At 42.6% G+C, this 16,992-nt stretch overlaps 1 protein-coding gene across 2 annotated transcripts in view; it reads right to left on the bottom strand.

Annotated features, from left to right (window-relative positions):
- Positions 1 to 16,992, bottom strand: part of cyp27a3 (cytochrome P450 family 27 subfamily A member 3) — a 108,690-nt gene that overhangs the window by 62,944 nt on the left and 28,754 nt on the right. For both annotated transcript variants that reach the window (XM_069935913.1, XM_069935914.1), the window contains exons 2-3: positions 12,659 to 12,849; positions 6,580 to 6,779 (exon numbers count right to left, since the gene is read on the bottom strand). In XM_069935913.1, coding sequence (XP_069792014.1) covers positions 6,580 to 6,779; positions 12,659 to 12,849 — 391 coding nt within the window. The remainder of the gene's footprint in view (positions 1 to 6,579; positions 6,780 to 12,658; positions 12,850 to 16,992) is intronic.

The following is a 16,992-nucleotide window of genomic DNA, read 5'->3' as shown; positions in this document are numbered from 1 at the left end:
TCGCCCATCATGAGTCCATTTTTGAGTTTGTGGCTGTTAGCCACTGTTAACCTGGCCTCCTAAAAATCAATGTTTGAGGTCCACACAAACCCGTGCTTTCAGCGATTCTGCAGATTAACGAATCGCGTTCTAACGTGGTTTCACTGTATTAGGGGGCAAAAGTTTAGGTGCAACACAAGGGGAAGCTTCTTCACTCAGAGAGCGGGGTGTGTGTGGAACGAGGTGGTGGAGGCAGGTACAATATTATCGTTTAAGAAAAGTTTGGAGGGGTATATGGATGGAAAAGGTATGGAGGGTTATGGACAGAGTGCAGGTCAGTGGGACTAGGAGAGTGTAAGTGTTTCAGCATGGACAAGAAGGGTTATTATTAAAGATGAAGCTTCAGTGCACTTGGAGGCACACAGTAAAACAGGTCAAAGTCAGCATGGTGTCCTGAAGTGGAAATCTTGCCTAACAAACCTGTTGGAATTCTTTGAGGAAATAACAGGAAGGACAGAAAAAAAGGAGCGTCAGTGGATAAGGTTTGCCCAGGTTTTCAAAAAGCCCTTGACAAGGTGCCATAAATGAGGTTGCTAAGCAAGAGGAAAGTCCCTGGTGTGACGGAAAGGAAATTTACATGGATAGAAAATTGACAGAGAGAAGGGATAAAAGTGGCCTGCCATTGGCCAGTGGTGTTCTGCTGGGACAAATTCTTTTCAAGTTAAATGTCAGTGATTTGGGTGATGGAACTGATAGCTTTGAGGCCAGGCTTACAGACAATACAAAGATCAGAGGAAGGGCAGGTAGTGTGGAGGAAGTACTGAGTCTGCAGAAGGACTGAGGTTCAGAGATTAGGCGAGGAAATGGTACGGTATGAAGAAGTGTATGATCATGCCCTTTGGTGGTAGGAATGAAGACTATTTTCTAAGTGGGCAACAAATTCAGAAATCATGGCACAGTTGGCATAGCGGTTAGAGAAACGCCTTTACAGTGCCAGCGATCGGGACTGGCATTCAAATCCCGCGCTGTCTGTAAGGAGTTTGTACTTTCTCCCTGTTCTGTGTGGGTTTCTTCCAGGGGCTCCAGTTTCCTCCCACCATTCGAAACATACCAGGATTGTTGGTTAATTGGGTGCAAATTGGGCGGTACGGACTCACGGGCCAAAACGGCCTGTTACCGTGCTGCATGTCTAAAAAATATCAGAACCGCAGAGGGACTTGGGAGTCCTCGTGCAAGACTCCTTAAAGATCAACAGGCATGTAGAGTCAGTGGTCAGGAAAGCAAATGGAATGCTGGCATTCATTTCAAGAGGGACAGAAAATAAAGGAAAAGATGTCATGTGAGGTTAGGCACTTCTAGGGATATTGTGAGCAGTTTTGGGCTCCATATCTAAGGAAGGCATTGGAGAGAGTCCAGAGGAGGTTCACAAGGATGAACCCAGCATGAGGAGAAGCATTTGATTGATCTGGGATTGTACTTGCTAGAGCTTAAAAGAATGAGGGGGATCTCATTAAAACTTATCTAATACTGAAAGACCTGGATAAAGTAGACGTGGAGAGGATGTTCCTTATGATGGGGGAAGTCTGGGACCAAGAATACAGCCTCAGAATACAAAATTGCTCCTTTGGGATAGAGATGAGAGGAATTTCTTCAGCCAGAGAATTGATGGTTGTGGAGGCCAAGACAATGAAAATATTTGAGGAGGTAGACATGTTCTTGATCATGAAGGGAATCAAGGGTAATGAGGAGAAGGCAGGAGAATGGCGCTGAGAAGGATGGAATGACAGGGAAGATTCAATGGGCTGAATGGCCTAATCCCACTCCTAGTATTAAGGGATGAGTGGAAAAAGGAGTCCCGAAGGGAAAGCAAAGAGAGGAGGAAAAGGTGGCAGGATCACGTTGTAGATGGTGGAAATTGCAGGGATAATATGTTGGATGTGGAGGCTGATGAGGTGGTAGGTGAGGACAAGGGAAATCATGCTTTAACTCATGGATGCCACTGCACTGACAGTATTTATTCTCTCCCCTTCTTTCCCGCTGCCCAGTAAATGATTGTTTACTACGGGGCCGATCCACTTCCTTCTAAGAAGCCCTGACTGGTCTGTCTCCAACACTGCCTGTGATGGATATCTTGGATCTGAAATGTTAGCACTGTTTCTCTTCCCCTAAATACAGCTTGTCTTGCTAAAGCAGCGGTTACCATTCTCAGCTCAGTATTGCTTTCAATTGATACATGGTGAATGCTGCCGACATTTTCTGCCTCTGTTCCCAGTTCCCAATTTTCTTAGTTGGATTTCCTTTTCATTAATGATTGTAATTTATGTACTGGCATAGAACCGTAGACCGTAGACCCCTTCAGCCCTTCTAGTCTGTGACTAGTCTGTGACTAACCATTTTTCTGCCTAGTCCAGTGGTTCTCAACCTTTGTTTTAATCGTCCCTCATTGACCCGTTACGTGCACGGTTTCAGAACTCCAAAGGAAATGGGCCAATGACAATTTTTCTCAAGCAAAATATTTCAGTAAGAATTGGATCTAGAGCAGTGATTCTCAACCTTCCCTTCCCACTCACATCCCAGCTTAAGCAATCCCTTACTAATCACAGAGCACCAATGGCATCTTTGGCTTGGCTTCGCGGACGAAGATTTAAGGAGGGGGTAAAAAGTCCACGTCAGCTGCAGGCTCGTTTGTGGCTGACAAGTCCGATGCGGGACAGGCAGACACGGTTGCAGCGGTTGCAGGGGAAAATTTGTTGGTTGGGGTTGGGTGTTGGGTTTTTCCTCCTTTGTCTTTTGTCAGTGAGGTGGGCTCTGCGGTCTTCTTCAAAGGAGGTTGCTGCCCGCCAAACTGTGAGGCGCCAAGATGCACGGTTTGAGGCGTTATCAGCCCACTGGCGGTGGTCAATGTGGCAGGCACCAAGAGATTTCTTTAGGCAGTCCTTGTACCTTTTCTTTGGTGCACCTCTGTCACGGTGGCCAGTGGAGAGCTCGCCATATAACACGATCTTGGGAAGGCGATGGTCCTCCATTCTGGAGACGTGACCTGCGCTGGATCTTCAGCAGCGTGGACTCGATGCTGTCGACCTCTGCCATCTCGAGTACTTCGACGTTAGGGATGAAAGCGCTCCAATGGATGTTGAGGATGGAGCGGAGACAACGCTGGTGGAAGCGTTCTTGGAGCCGTAGGTGGTGCCGGTAGAGGACTTATGATTCGGAGCCGAACAGGAGTGTGGGTATGACAACGGCTCTGTATACGCTCAGCTCTTCAGCGCTTGACGTCCTGCTTTGCGGAAACTGCCAAAATGTTTGGCCTGGAAGTCAGCCTGAAGAAAACTGAGGTCCTCCATCAGCCAGCTCCCCACCATGACTACCAGCCCCCCCACATCTCCATTGGGCACACAAAACTCAAAACGGTCAACCAGTTTACCTATCTCGGCTGCACCATTTCATCAGATGCAAGGATCGACAATGAGATAGACAACAGACTCGCCAAGGCAAATAGCGCCTTTGGAAGACTACACAAAAGAGTCTGGAAAAACAACCAACTGAAAAACCTCACAAAGATAAGCGTATACAGAACCAATGGCATAGAGATTACTTAAAGTGGGATGTGAGTGGAAAGAAAACGGTTGAGAACCACTGGCCTAGTCCCACTGACCTGAACCCAGTCCATAGCCCTTCATCCCCCTCCCATCCATGTACCTGTCCAAATTCTTCTTAAATGTTAAAATTGAGCCCGCATTCACCACTTCAGCTGGCAGCTCATTCTGCACCCCCTCAACTCTCTGTGTGAAGAAGATCCCCCTTCAAGTTCTTCCTAAACTTTTCCCCTTTCACCCTTCAGCCATCTTCTCTGGTTTGTGTCCCACTTACCCTCAGTGGAAAAAGCCAACCTACATTTACCCTGTCTATCCCCCCCTCATAGTTTAAATGTCCTCTTAGAGCTGTGTATTCAACTTCAACTGTGGTTCAACATGTTTGTTCTTATTTAAACTCGCTCAAGCTTTGTTTTTGTACAATTGTGACCTGAAATCTCACTTCTTCCCCTTCACTAAAAATAGATAGGTATCTAAATGCAAAAGGCGCTAAGGAGGATGGGGAAAGAATAAATGACGGAGCATGCTTAAATGGCTGAATAGTGTACTTCAACCTCCATTCATCGGTCTACGTTTCCTTTGGGAAGAACATGCTGAAAAACTTGACAAGGAATATTCCTGGACTGTGAACTTGGGATCCAGGAAGAAGCCAAGATGGGAAACCATTCTAGCAACCTCGACGATATAGTGACTCATTCAGAAAGACCCATAGCTGGGCCTGTCAATGACTTCAGTGGAAGTAACACAATTGGATGGGTCAAATACAGTGGTGGGAAGTATACGGGCATGTAATTTTGCATCAGAAATATTATTTAGATGGGGAGAAAATTCAAAATTCCTGAGGTGCAAGGGGACTTGGGAGTCCTCATGCAGGATACCCTGAAGTGTTGACCTCCAGGTTGAGTCGACGGTGAAAAAAGAGAATGCAATGTTGGCATTTCTATCTATAGGAATACCATCTATAAGAACAGAGGTGTAACGTTGAGACTGTATAAAGCACTGGTGAGACCTCACTTGGAGTACTGTACTATACAGTCTTGGGTGCCTTATTTGAGAAAAGACGTGCTGGTGTTGGAGATGAGGAATGAATGTTATCCCTTCGACTGTACTCGTTGGAGTACATGTGGATGGGGTGGGGGGGGGGACCTCATAGAGGGATTTTGAATGCTGAAAGACCTAGACATTGTAGATCTGGCAAGGATGTTTCCCATGGTCATGGAGTCCAGGAAAAGCAGGCATAACTTCCGGATAAAAGGACGTCAACTTAAAACAGAGATGCGGAAAATTTTTCTTGAGTCATAGGGTCGAGAGGCTGTGGAATTTGTTGCCATGAGCGGCTGTGGAAGCGAGGTCGTTGGGTGTATTTAAGGCAGAGATTGACAGGTATATGGTCAGTCGTGGCATCAAGGGTTACGAGGAGAAAGCTGGTGTGGTGGAACTGTTGGTGCTGTTTAATACAAATGTACTGAATGGGCTGGCCCACCCCTGTTCCTGTGACTCCTCCCCTCAGAATACCCATAAAGACAATTACACCCAAACCCTTCCCTCAGTACCTGCCTTGGAACTGGACCAGCAACATGTGAGATTTGCTTGCAGTTTATGGTGATTAAAGCCTATTGAATCACGACTTCTGGACTGTCGAGAGTTATTGATAGTATATCAGCCAGGGAGTGGACAATGGTTTGGACTAGACTCTGTGTGGCTGCGGGGGCTGCAAAAGTGCTGGATGTGAATCTACTTGGTGACCCTTGGGGTTGGGGGGGGGGGGGAAACTCTCTTTTGCTTCTCTCTCTCTCTCTCTCTCTGAAAGTCTGACTGTAAGAGGTGCTTAGGCAATACCTGCCGGTGGCGAATCTGTCTGCCTTGCAACAGGCAAGTAAAAGCTTTCAGTTTCGGTAACTTCAGTCTTTGTGTAATTGATTATGCATCAATTTTATTTGCAAGAGATGGACTGCATCCCTGTGTGGGTCAGGGTGGGGGGGAGGTGGGCAGGCTTGTGCCACGACAGCCTCAATAGGGAAGAAAGGGGGAGGGGTTGCAAGCCGGCCAGTGAGGGCAGGGTCGACCAGGAAAGGTGATGCCATTTACACATAACAAATATGTACAATAGTGGTTTTACCACAATGGGGAATGGGCGGGTAGTTGGAGTTGAGTCCATGGCCAGATTAGCCATGATCTTATTAAAAGGCAGGGCAGCCTCGATGGGTCAATGGTCAACCTCTACTTGTATTCCTTATGTTCCTATGGACATAGATTCAAAATGCATGGAAGCAGATCCTTCAGGTCACTGGAAGATGAGTTGTGACTAGGCAGGCTGGCCATGAATAACTGTATTGATTGTAAATTCATCTTATGTTCAGACCATCATGGAGCTCAACATCAATGAATATGAAGATCTTTCGGGCCTGTGAAATATACCCTGGAAGCCCTCCTCTTTAAACCTATTTGACCAATGGGATCAGCCACGTAGTCACCTGCCCTCTGCCAGAACCAGAAGTGGCTCATCAGTCTTGAATTGTTCCCTGTGTTTTTCATCGAACAAAAACTTATGATGAAAGAATGGTTTGAATTGAATGGTCGGGAGAAACTCAGCAGGTCACACAGCGTCCTGAGGAAGTCAAAGGTAGCCAATGTATTGGGTCTACCCCCCACCCCCCAGTCAGGAAAAACTGGGAGATGGATGCCTTTATGAAATGGTGGAGGGAGGATGGAGGAGGAGAGGAGGGAGGAAGGGGACATATACATCAGTACCAGTACAAGTGTGATGAAAGTCTTGCTTCCCAGTTATGTAAAACACGCCAGCACAAATTAATATAGCATGAACAAAAATAAAGAGATATAAACACAAAAGGAAGAGAAAATAAAATGAAAATATATAAGTATTACATCTACATCTCCAGACTCTAGAATGGCATCTTAACCCTCAGAGACTACTGGCCCTGGATTCTATCATCGGAGCATGTCCCCCCCCCCCCCCCGGTATGAAAAATTCAATGAACTCCAATACCTTCGAATGCAAATTTGTAGAACTCGCTGGATATATCATACACCATCAGTCCATCTCCACGAGCCTCCCTCAACCAACGGATTCTCTTCACCAAGTCCGCTACCACCTCACTGATGACCAGAGAGTAAGTGGCCACCTCCTTGGGCTTCAACATCTTGGGGTTCAAGATGCTGCGAATGTGATGCCACTTTTGACCATACCTGAGGCAAAGAACGATTATTTGCAGCCTTTCAAATGGAAATTGGGCCATATCTTTAGGTGGTGTGGAGGATGAGGGACTTTAGTTAGGTAGGGAAGGTGGTGGTGGGGGCTATCATCTCAAATCGCATCAACTTCTCCATTCCTGTGCTTCTCCTGTTGATTCTCCTCAAACAACTGCACTGGTTACCACGACCACTGCTGTGGAACCTGCTTCCATTAGCAATGCAAAGAATCAAGGAGAAGCCTTTCATCAAGAATATTGCAGCGTGCAATTGAAGTGCCAGTTGATGAAGTAGATAAAGACAATGTGGTCAAACAATAATCATAGCTTTTATTAGCAGAAACTCATGGTAGAATAATGAAAGACACTAGATGCATCTACAGTTATATCCAAGGGGAGTGTCCTTAACAGTGGAGATAATGCACAGCCAATGTTAGTACAGCAAGGCTCACCACAGGAGAGACAGGCAGCTTGGCAGACATTCACCACAGTCTCCCCCTAGCAGAAGAAGGGTTAAAATCAAAAGGACATATCAAATATGTCAGCCTATCAGGTTGTTTATGAATTCTGGTGCTTCGTCTCAAAACAGGTGGCTCCTTTGCAATCTTGGGAACTGGTACAGGTCCTGGGTCTGTAGTGTGGGAAGGACTGACTTCTGGACCCGCTCCAGAATTGCCAGTGTGAGGCAGTGGAGCCTCAGCATGCCCATCTGAAAGCTTACTTGGGGGAAGGGGGGAGTGAGCTCAATCTCTCAGGCTCACTCTGAGTAGGGGTGTGAGGAAGGGGCGAACCAGGCGAGGCCAGATCTCTTAGGGGTACAGTGTCAGTACTCCCATCTGGGAATTTAACATGAGCGTAGTATGCAGTAGTCGAACTGGTTGGATTAGGGGGTCTGTTTTACGCGCCTGAGCGTGGCTCTTCAGCAGCACGGTTCCAGGCTCAGATATACAGGCTGGCCAGTCCATCACAGTTCCTGATTTCCTAGGAAAGGCAAACATAAGTTCATGAGGTGTTTGATTTGTTACAGTACAAAATAATGACCAAATAGAATATAGCGCCTCAGGCAGCACCTCCTGCCATTGGGTTACAGGGTAATCATGCGATTTTAGAGCATGATTAACAGTCTTCCAGACTGTAGCATTAGCCCTTTCAACCTGCCCATTGTCCTGTGGGTTGTAGCTTGTGGTACGGCTGGCGGCAATCCTTTTTCGTAGCAGGGCTCGCCGCAGTTCAGCGCTCACGAATGCTGAGCCCCTATCGGTATGAATGTAATTGGGAAAACCAAAAATGCTGAAAATTCTGTCAAGTGACTGAATGACAGACGCTGATGAGACGTCAGGGCAGGGTATCGCAAAGGGAAACCTGGAATATTTGTCAAATACAGTAAGGAAATATACATTTCTGTAACGGTCCTTTAAAATCTAAGCTGATCCTCTCAAAAGGTCGGGATGCCTTGATGAGAGTGGCCTCCGGAGCTTTGAAGTATTGCGGTTTGCATTCTGCGCAAACAGGACAGCTTTTAGTCAGTTTCCTGACTTCTTCCGGAGAGTAAGGAAGGTTGTTAGCCCTTATGCAGTGGAAGATTCTCGTGACTCCTGGGGGGCACAGTCTGCTATGGATCTCTTTAAGCCCTTCCAGCTGAGCACCAGCAGGAGATCGTGACCATGCGTCAGAGGGATCATTTAACCTGCCCGGTCTGTACTGGATCTCATAATTATAAGTTGAGAGTTCTATTCCCCAGCGTGCCATCTTATCATTCTTGATTTTTCTTTTGTGTTTAGTACTGAACATGGAGGCTACAGATTTCTGATCAGTGACAAGAGTAAATTTTCTACTGGCTAGAAAGTGTCTCCAGTAGCGAACAGCTTCAATAATAGCCTGGGCTTGTTTTTCAATGGCAGGATGTTTAAGTTCAGGTCTGCATAACGTGCGGAAGAAGAATGCCACAGGTCTGCCCTTTTCATTAAGGGTTCCTGCCAAGGCACAATTTGAGGCATCAGTTTCCACTTGGAATGGGACGTCCTCGTCAATGGACGAGAGTGCAGCTTTGGCAATATCAGCTTTGATATTGCCTTCAAGGCCATTGGAGAAAGAGGAAAAGATTTAGTGTCAAACAGAGGGCGTGCCTTCGTGGCGTAGTCCCGAACCCATTTGCCGTAGTAGGAAAAGAATCCCATACACCTTTTAAGGGCTTTTGCTGAGTTTGGGGGGGGTGGTAACTTTTTAAGGGGGGGCCATTCTTTCAGGGTCGGGGCGGAATTCATCCTTGCGGACAATGGGTAGCTCTGTCGCATTGAACGCACATTTGCCCTCGTTAATGTAAGGTTGAGTTCTTTAGCTGTTGCTAAAAATTTCTTTAAGTTGTTGCCGTGCCCAGTCTGTGTTTTCCCACAGATAATGACATTATCCAGATAGGGAAACATACCCTGAAACTCATACGTCCTAACAAACTTATTCATTTCCCTCTGAAACACTGACAGACCATTAGTGACTCCAAAAGGTACCCTTTTAAACTGGTATAACCCCCCCATCAGCCTCAAAGCCTGTAGAGGGTCGTTCCTTTTTTTTAATGGGGATTTGGTGGTAAGCTGCTTTAAGGTCGATAGTGGAGTATACTTTGATAGAGTATCTCAAGGCCAAACATGGTATTCATGTATCACTTGTTTCAGTCCTTCCTAGCAACTGTCCTTTTGATTTTAACCCTTCTTCTGCCGGGGGGAGATTGTGGTGAATGTCTGCCAAGCTGCCTGTCTACCCACTCTGGCAAGCCTTGCTGTACTAACATTGGCTGTACATTATCTCGACTGTTAAGGACATTCCCATCTGGATATAACTGTATATGCATCTATTGTCTTTCATTATTGTACCATGAGTTTCTGCTCATAAAATTGAAGTGCCTGTTGATGAAGTAGACAAAGACGATGGTCAAACAATAATCATGGCTTTTATTAGCGGAAATCTGATAATGCAACTTGATGTTAATTTTAGCAGACGATTTTGCGACTTTCACATAACGACGTGAAATGTTCTTTTTTTCCCCAGAATTGCCAATTGCAACTTGCACAGCGGGCGTTTTTACTTCAACACAATAATGCAAATCTCCATGGAGGTTATCACCTATGGTTAGATTAAATGTTCACTCAAAAAGTATCTATCAAAAAATTGGCCCTCTCCGCCCCGTTATTACTTCATTTATGAACTTCACATTAAAAAGCACAAATAATCAGATGAAAATTACTTGTTTTATTAAAAGCCCATTGGATATAGACTTTATGCTAATTTGTATGAATGTACCAATTTAGAATTTTTTTTGTAGTCTTGGCGCTGAATTCGATCAGTGGTGGCTTTCTGACTGTCAAAGACTGCTTTGTTTTTCAGCCTGTAAAACGTAGCCCTTAATTTAATTTGTGAGGAGGCCTGAAGGGAACAAACAACGAGTCGATAATCCACTGCCCATTTCAGAGAATACATTCGCAAGGCACTTTCGTTTGCAGGCACAGAGAGTCCTTGAAGGCCAAATTTGATCAAACAATTGTATTAACATTAGTTTTCCTGTACTCACATGTCCCACCCCTGTGCAGCTGTATTTGAATAGAAAATAACATTTCCTGAAATGTATGGGCTATTTATACTTGCCCGCGTTATGATTACAATCGTTGGGATTAAGAACGATTAGGTATATAGCGTGAAAGATTATGTTGTGTTTGTATTGTATATAGTATGTTTTTGGGAGATAAATTGGGGCGTTTCTTTAGTGTAGGTCACCTACAAACACTTCAAAACAGATCTTATTTGAAATACTGGAGCTCTGCTCATGCTAGACATGTTGGCCCCAGAGCCTTTGCAAAAGCTTTGGAGGGTGCTCAAGAGACTTCACGAATGGATTGTTGTTTACAAAAAGGCAACAGATGAGAGAACTTGTCAGAGCTGCAGACTGTCTGTGGTGGAACTTGCTGTTCTAAAAGGATTGTGTGGTTTTGCAAGCAGAGAGAGTCAAACAGGCTTTCTTTCAGAGAGAGAGAGAGATCAGTTCTGCAGTTTTACAGTCAGCAGCAGCTGGGACTGGAACAGGACAAGCAGGCAAGTTTGTGGAAAACCCCATATGGAAGACAGGCTGTGAGTGTTTGGTTCAGCCTGGTCAAAGCCCTTGTGGTTCATGCAAGAGGAGAGGACTGGCTGTCTAATGTTTCACTTGAAATAAGAGAAACTAAGGAATTCTGTGGTGACCTGAAAGAAAGAGGCTATCATCTGAAGAACCCTAAGGAGGAAAGTTTCTTCAGCAAGACACTGAAGTGGCTGATTAAAAAGGAATCAGTTGAGGGTGTCCAGTGGACAACAAGTCTCTCTCTGAAAACCGACAAAAACCTTCCTGTGCAGTACATTTACCTTTCAAGCACCAAAGTCTGGTGAATTTTATAAATATTAAATTCTATGCACAGTATAAGAATTGCTTGCAACCTGTGAATTTGCAGGAATGAGAAGTGAGATTGGACTGTGAATCAAAGAACTTTTCGGAACTTACACACACATTACCCATGTGTGCTTAGAATTAGAAGGGGGTTAAGTTAGATTAGTTAAGTCAATAGTGATAAGTTAAAGTGTAATTCTGTTTTCATGTTTAAAGATAATTAAAAGCAACTTTTGTTTAAGTGACCATTTGCCTTGGTGAATATCTATTGCTGCTGGGCTTTGGGGTCCTCTGGGCTCGTAACAATAGTTACGGATAGAAGGCAGGAGGTGACAAGCATGCATGTTTCCCGGGCACTGGCACGAGCAGAGCAGTTCTAGCTGCATGGGGGATTATGGGTAACAAAGACGGCTATTGATCCCACATTGAGCCAATTCCACCACCACTCTGATTAAGCCCAACGTTTTTTTTTATTTTAGTGAATAAAGCCAACTGACAGGAGTGTTGAAAGCTACAAGTTGTTGCAATTTTAAAATACTTCTAATATTGTGGCGGTTTCGTTCCTGTTGACATCATTAAAGTAACATTTCTATTGTTGATTGACAAGGCCCCCTTACCTACCGGATCCTAAAGCCTATTCAGCCTAATGGTTAATCCGCCATTGAAAATTGGTAATATTAGTGTGGACTTTAGTAAAGTCTATATCCAATGGACTTTTAAATAAACATGTAATTTTTATCTGATTATTCGCGCTTATTAATTTGAAGTTCATAAATTAAATAGCAACAGGGCGGAGAGGGCCAATTTTTTGCTAGATACTTTCTTAATTGTTGAGTGAACATTTAATCTAAACTCTATCCATTATTGAGTTGAAACCTATTTTTCCAAGTTGTAATTGCCAGTTCTGGAAAAAAAAAAATTCCTGCCATTAAATGAAGGTAGCTAAAATTAACTTTGAGCTTCACTATCAGATTGGACAGAGGCCGCACGTGATGCCGACCCTGGGGGGGCCTTACAAAGACTCAGTCTAGGGGCCCACATGGTAGTTAATCTACCACTGGGCATAGACAGTAAATGTAAGCAGTCTTTTTCCACTGAGACGGGAACGAGAGGGCATGGGCTAAGGGTGAACAGGTGAACATGAGAGGGAACTTCTTCAGGCAGAGTGAGGTGAGAACATGGAACAAGCTGCCAGCTGAAGTGGTGAATGCGGGCTCAATTTTGAGATTTAAGAAAAAATCTGGACAGGTTCAAGGGGGAGAAGGGGTATGAAGGGCTATGGTCCATGTTAATGGGACCAGGCAGGATAATAGTTCGGCACAATCTTGATGGGTTGGAGGACTTGTTTCTGTGCTATAATGTTTACAGTTCTAAGTGGGACTAACTTGGTGTGCATGGACAAGTTAGGCCAAGTGATCTGTTATGTGGTGTCGAACTCTGTCTCTAATCATTACGCTGCCAATACTCACTCACACAGAGGACCATAAGTTTTCCCTCTCAACTCTCTGTACTCTCGCCAGTGGGGCATGTAGGATCGGATTGGGTATTTGCCTTCTTGCCGCAGAATGCTCTCAATCATGTCCACGCTGGCTACATTGATGACACTGAGGGGTCCAAATCTAGATCTCCAGATGGGACCAAACTTCTTCTTCTGCATTATCTATAAAATGGAGGAAATCAGACCCAAAAATAGGTAGTTAAATGCTGATCTCCCATCATCTTACCATGTCTAAAAGTGTGATGGAAAGGTTTCAACTCAGTAAACACTCTGTTGAAGTTGTTTTAGGATTACCATGTAAGAGATGGACCATTCGGTCCATTGAAGCCACCTTAGTCGGAGCTAACTTCTAGTTTATTGTCATCTGATTGCACAGGGGTTAACAAAACAGCGTTCTCCGATCCTCAGTATAAAACATACAGGAACATAACCAGACATAACACACACACATAGACAATCAATACATATGGAGTACAAGTCTTCATACATACAAATAAATAAATATGAGAGTCTCGGAGGGTTAGTGCGAGCAGTTCCTTTAGTCGTTCAGCATTCTCACTGCCCGTAGGAAGAACCTGTTCCTCGGCCTGGTGGTGCTGGCTCTAATACTTTGGGAGCAGCTGAAAGATACTGTGTGTGGGATGGAAGGGGTCCTCAATGATTGTGCGTGCTCCATTCAGGCAACGATCTGGTAGATCATGCCGATGGGTGGCGGGGGGGGAGGGAGGCTCCAGTGTTCCTCTTATGCTCTATGATCCATTTCTCTGCAGCAACTCTACCACTCTATGATACAGCCACCAGGACATTTTCGATAGAGCTTCTGTAGAAGGTTGACATGACGGTGGAGATGTTGAGTGTCCACGATAGGTCACTAATTAAGTGAACTCGGTGCTCTCCACGATAGAGTTGTTGAAACTTACACCTTAATTCATCAAAACTCAAGTGACAGCAGGCTGTGAAAACAAGTGTGTACTCATCCTGCCAGAACTCTTCATTATAACTGTGAAATCCTGATCATGTTCCATGTTCTCCAAATAGAAACGAGTTTGATGAGGATCAGGGCTAAGAAAAAGCCTCTTAAATCAATGGATCACCCACCATGAGGTCCACAGGAGAACCACCTTGTATTCTATGCTATGGACGCTGGCCTTCATCTGCAGAAAAACTGCCACAAGTTCTTCCATTCCAGCCAATGCTCCATTCCCATTGATCTGGCAGAGGGAGAGATCAAAGTGCTGTGAACCCAACTCCAGGCCATCACATAAACCAACCCCTCCTCAATCAACTGCATCTTCACCTCCGCTGCCTTGGGAAAGCCATGGCCATGTCATAAAATTCCTTGTTCTTCAGCATCACACAGTGTAAACATTTATATAAACTACTTAATGATACAAATAGTGCAAGAAACATCGAAGTAAGACAGCGTCTGAGGTTCATTGTTCATTCAGGAATCTGATGGCAGCAGGGAAGACGTCCTTGTGCTGGTCTTCAGGCTCCTATATCTTTATCCTGAGTGAAGAGGGGATGGCCTGGGGCAAGTCACATGATGCCATAGGGGGACAACACACATTCTCCTGACTCCCATGAGATTTATGAAAAAGAACCCATTTAGCAAAGTTTTTAAAAATATAAAGTTAACGTAAGATGCTCAATTAACTTTTAAATGTTCCCCCAAAAAAATTTTTTAACTTCTAAGCTGACTCTGACTACAAAATCTGAAGAAGGAAAATGGTGCCCTTACCTCAACATTGAAGCACGCTGCTGAAGTACCATTGTGATGAGTTTCATCATATTTTGTATTGTATATAGATTTTTTTTTGAATGAGATAGATTGTGGGGGTTTAGTGTAGGTCACAAACAAACACAAACACTATACAAAACAGATCTCATTTAAAATCAAGCTAGACAGTCCAGGCTCTGACTGCCTTTGCAAAAACTTTGAAGAATGGCTCACTAATCACAAAGCACCAGTGGTTTAGGGATTACTTAAAGTGGTACGTGAGTGAAAAGATTGAGAAACACTGAGATAAAACTATGTTACATTTAATGAAGGATTTAAATTTAGTGGATATATGGAGAAAAAAAACATTCTAGAGATAAGGATTGTTTTATTCTAATAGATTTGATTCATATACCAGAACTGATTTATTTTTACTTTAAGTCCAAAATCAATTACGAGTTTTGAATATTGACTATAAAGCAAGAATGTCTGATCATTCCCCATACCTAATGAAATTGGAATTTTATGAAAAACAGCAGTCAGTATAGAGATGGAGATTAAATTCTATGTTATTAAAAAGAAAATATTTTTGTGAATTTATTTGACAACATATTAAACTATTTTGTGATATTAATTTACAATCGATGTATGGTAAGTTTGTTATGTGGGATGCATTAAAAGTCTATTTAAGAGGATAAATAATAAGTGTTACTTTGAAAATGAAAAAGGAATAAATGATAGATTGGAAAAAGAAATAACTGCATTGAAAAAAATATTCAAAAACTACCAACAGAAGAAAAACATAGGTATTTAATTAATTAAAAAGTTACAGAATAATACATTGTCGACTGATAGAACATTATCCTTAGTTCTAAACAAAAGTATTATTAATAATGTGAGAGATCTCAAAGTTTTAGCTTGGCAATTAAAAGCAGAACAAGCTTCTAGGACAATTAATGCAATACAACAAGATAATAAGATGACATTTAAACCTCAAGAAATAAAAGAAACTTTTAGGGAATTTGATGAAAAATTATATACTTCAGAATCACTACAAAATTTGTCACAAATAATACTGCTAGATTAACTGAGAAAGATAAAGATCATTTAGATAGATCATTTACTGAACAAGAAGTTAAGAAAGGACTTAATAGTTTACAGAGTAATAAAGTCTCCATGAGAGGATGGATTTCCTGTGGAATTTTATAAAGAATTTAAAGACTTAATAATTCCTTTACTTATGCAAGTAATAGAATAAGCCTCTAGTGCTCTTCCAGAAACCTTTCCAACAGCTATAATTATGGTTATTCCTAAAAAAGATAGTTCCATTAAAGCCAGCTTCATATAGATGTTTTTCATTGTTAAATGTTGATTATAAAATTATAGTGAAGCTACTAACAAATAGAATAAATAATTGTCTTACTGAAACTAAAGCTCAAACTGATTTTGTTAAAAATAGACAAACTTCTGAAAATATAGTAAGATCATTACGTATAGTTAATTTAGCACAAAAAAGAGATTAAGTGCAGCAATTGCAATGGATGCAGAAAAAGCCTTTGATGGATTAGAATGGGATTTTTTAAATTTAATGTTTTAGGTAAATTTGGTTTTAGGTTTAATTTTATAAATTGGATTAAAGCACTTTATAGAAGTCCAAGGCTAAAGTAATAACTAATGGGCAAGTAGCTCAATCATTTAATTTGACTAGGTCAAGTAGGCAAGGTTGCCCTTTATTTTGTGCTTTGTTTGCATTGGCTATAGAACCTTTTGCACAAATGATTTGAGTAGATCAACAGTTAAAAGGTTTTATGGTAAATCAAACTGAACATAAGATTAGTCTATTTGCAGATGATGTGTTGGTATATTTGACTCAACCACAATTATCATTACCTAGACTTCATAAGCAACTGATAGATTATGGAAAAGTTTCTCGTGTGGCATTTGAATGTTTGTGCTTGATTGCCATCATGTTGAAATAACGAGACCACACCTGAAGTTGCCAGCTAGTGAAGAGAGAAGCGTTTATTACAGCGTTATCAGGCTTGCTATAGACACACAACATGTGACCTGGCATCATGACATCTGAAGTCCTAATGACCTCATGTCATAGCTGTGTTAAAGGCCAAGGCTTCACAGTAGACCTACGGGTGCTGTTGAGTCACTGTGTCTCATGGCTGTAGTGGCTAGTTGCCAGTCAAGGAGGCTGTTGTGTCTAGCTGTCATAAGACAGGAACTGTTAGCACTGGTTCTGCCCTCCAACCACTACCCTGGTTATAAAATAAATGGGGATAAAAGTGAAGTGATGGAATTAGTACAAGGTGATTATTCACAATGTCGAAAAGATATTCAATTTAAATAGTCTAACACTGAGATTAAGTACTTAGGAATATGTAAAGATAATTTATAGCATTTATGTAAATTAAATTATATTCCTTTACTTAAGAAAGTAAATGAGGATTTGAAAAGATGGATAAATTAACCTATAACTTTAATTGGAAGAGTTAATTGCATTAAAATGATATCTTTTCAAGAATTCAATATTTGTTTCAGTCTTGGCCAATTTTTTTTCCCCCAGGAATTAGTTA

This window comes from Narcine bancroftii, chromosome 4 (genome assembly GCF_036971445.1).
Source record: "Narcine bancroftii isolate sNarBan1 chromosome 4, sNarBan1.hap1, whole genome shotgun sequence".
NCBI classification, from domain to species: Eukaryota; Metazoa; Chordata; class Chondrichthyes; order Torpediniformes; family Narcinidae; genus Narcine; species Narcine bancroftii.
Note: the sequence above shows the minus strand (reverse complement) of the source record. Positions and strands in the feature narration are given on the sequence as shown.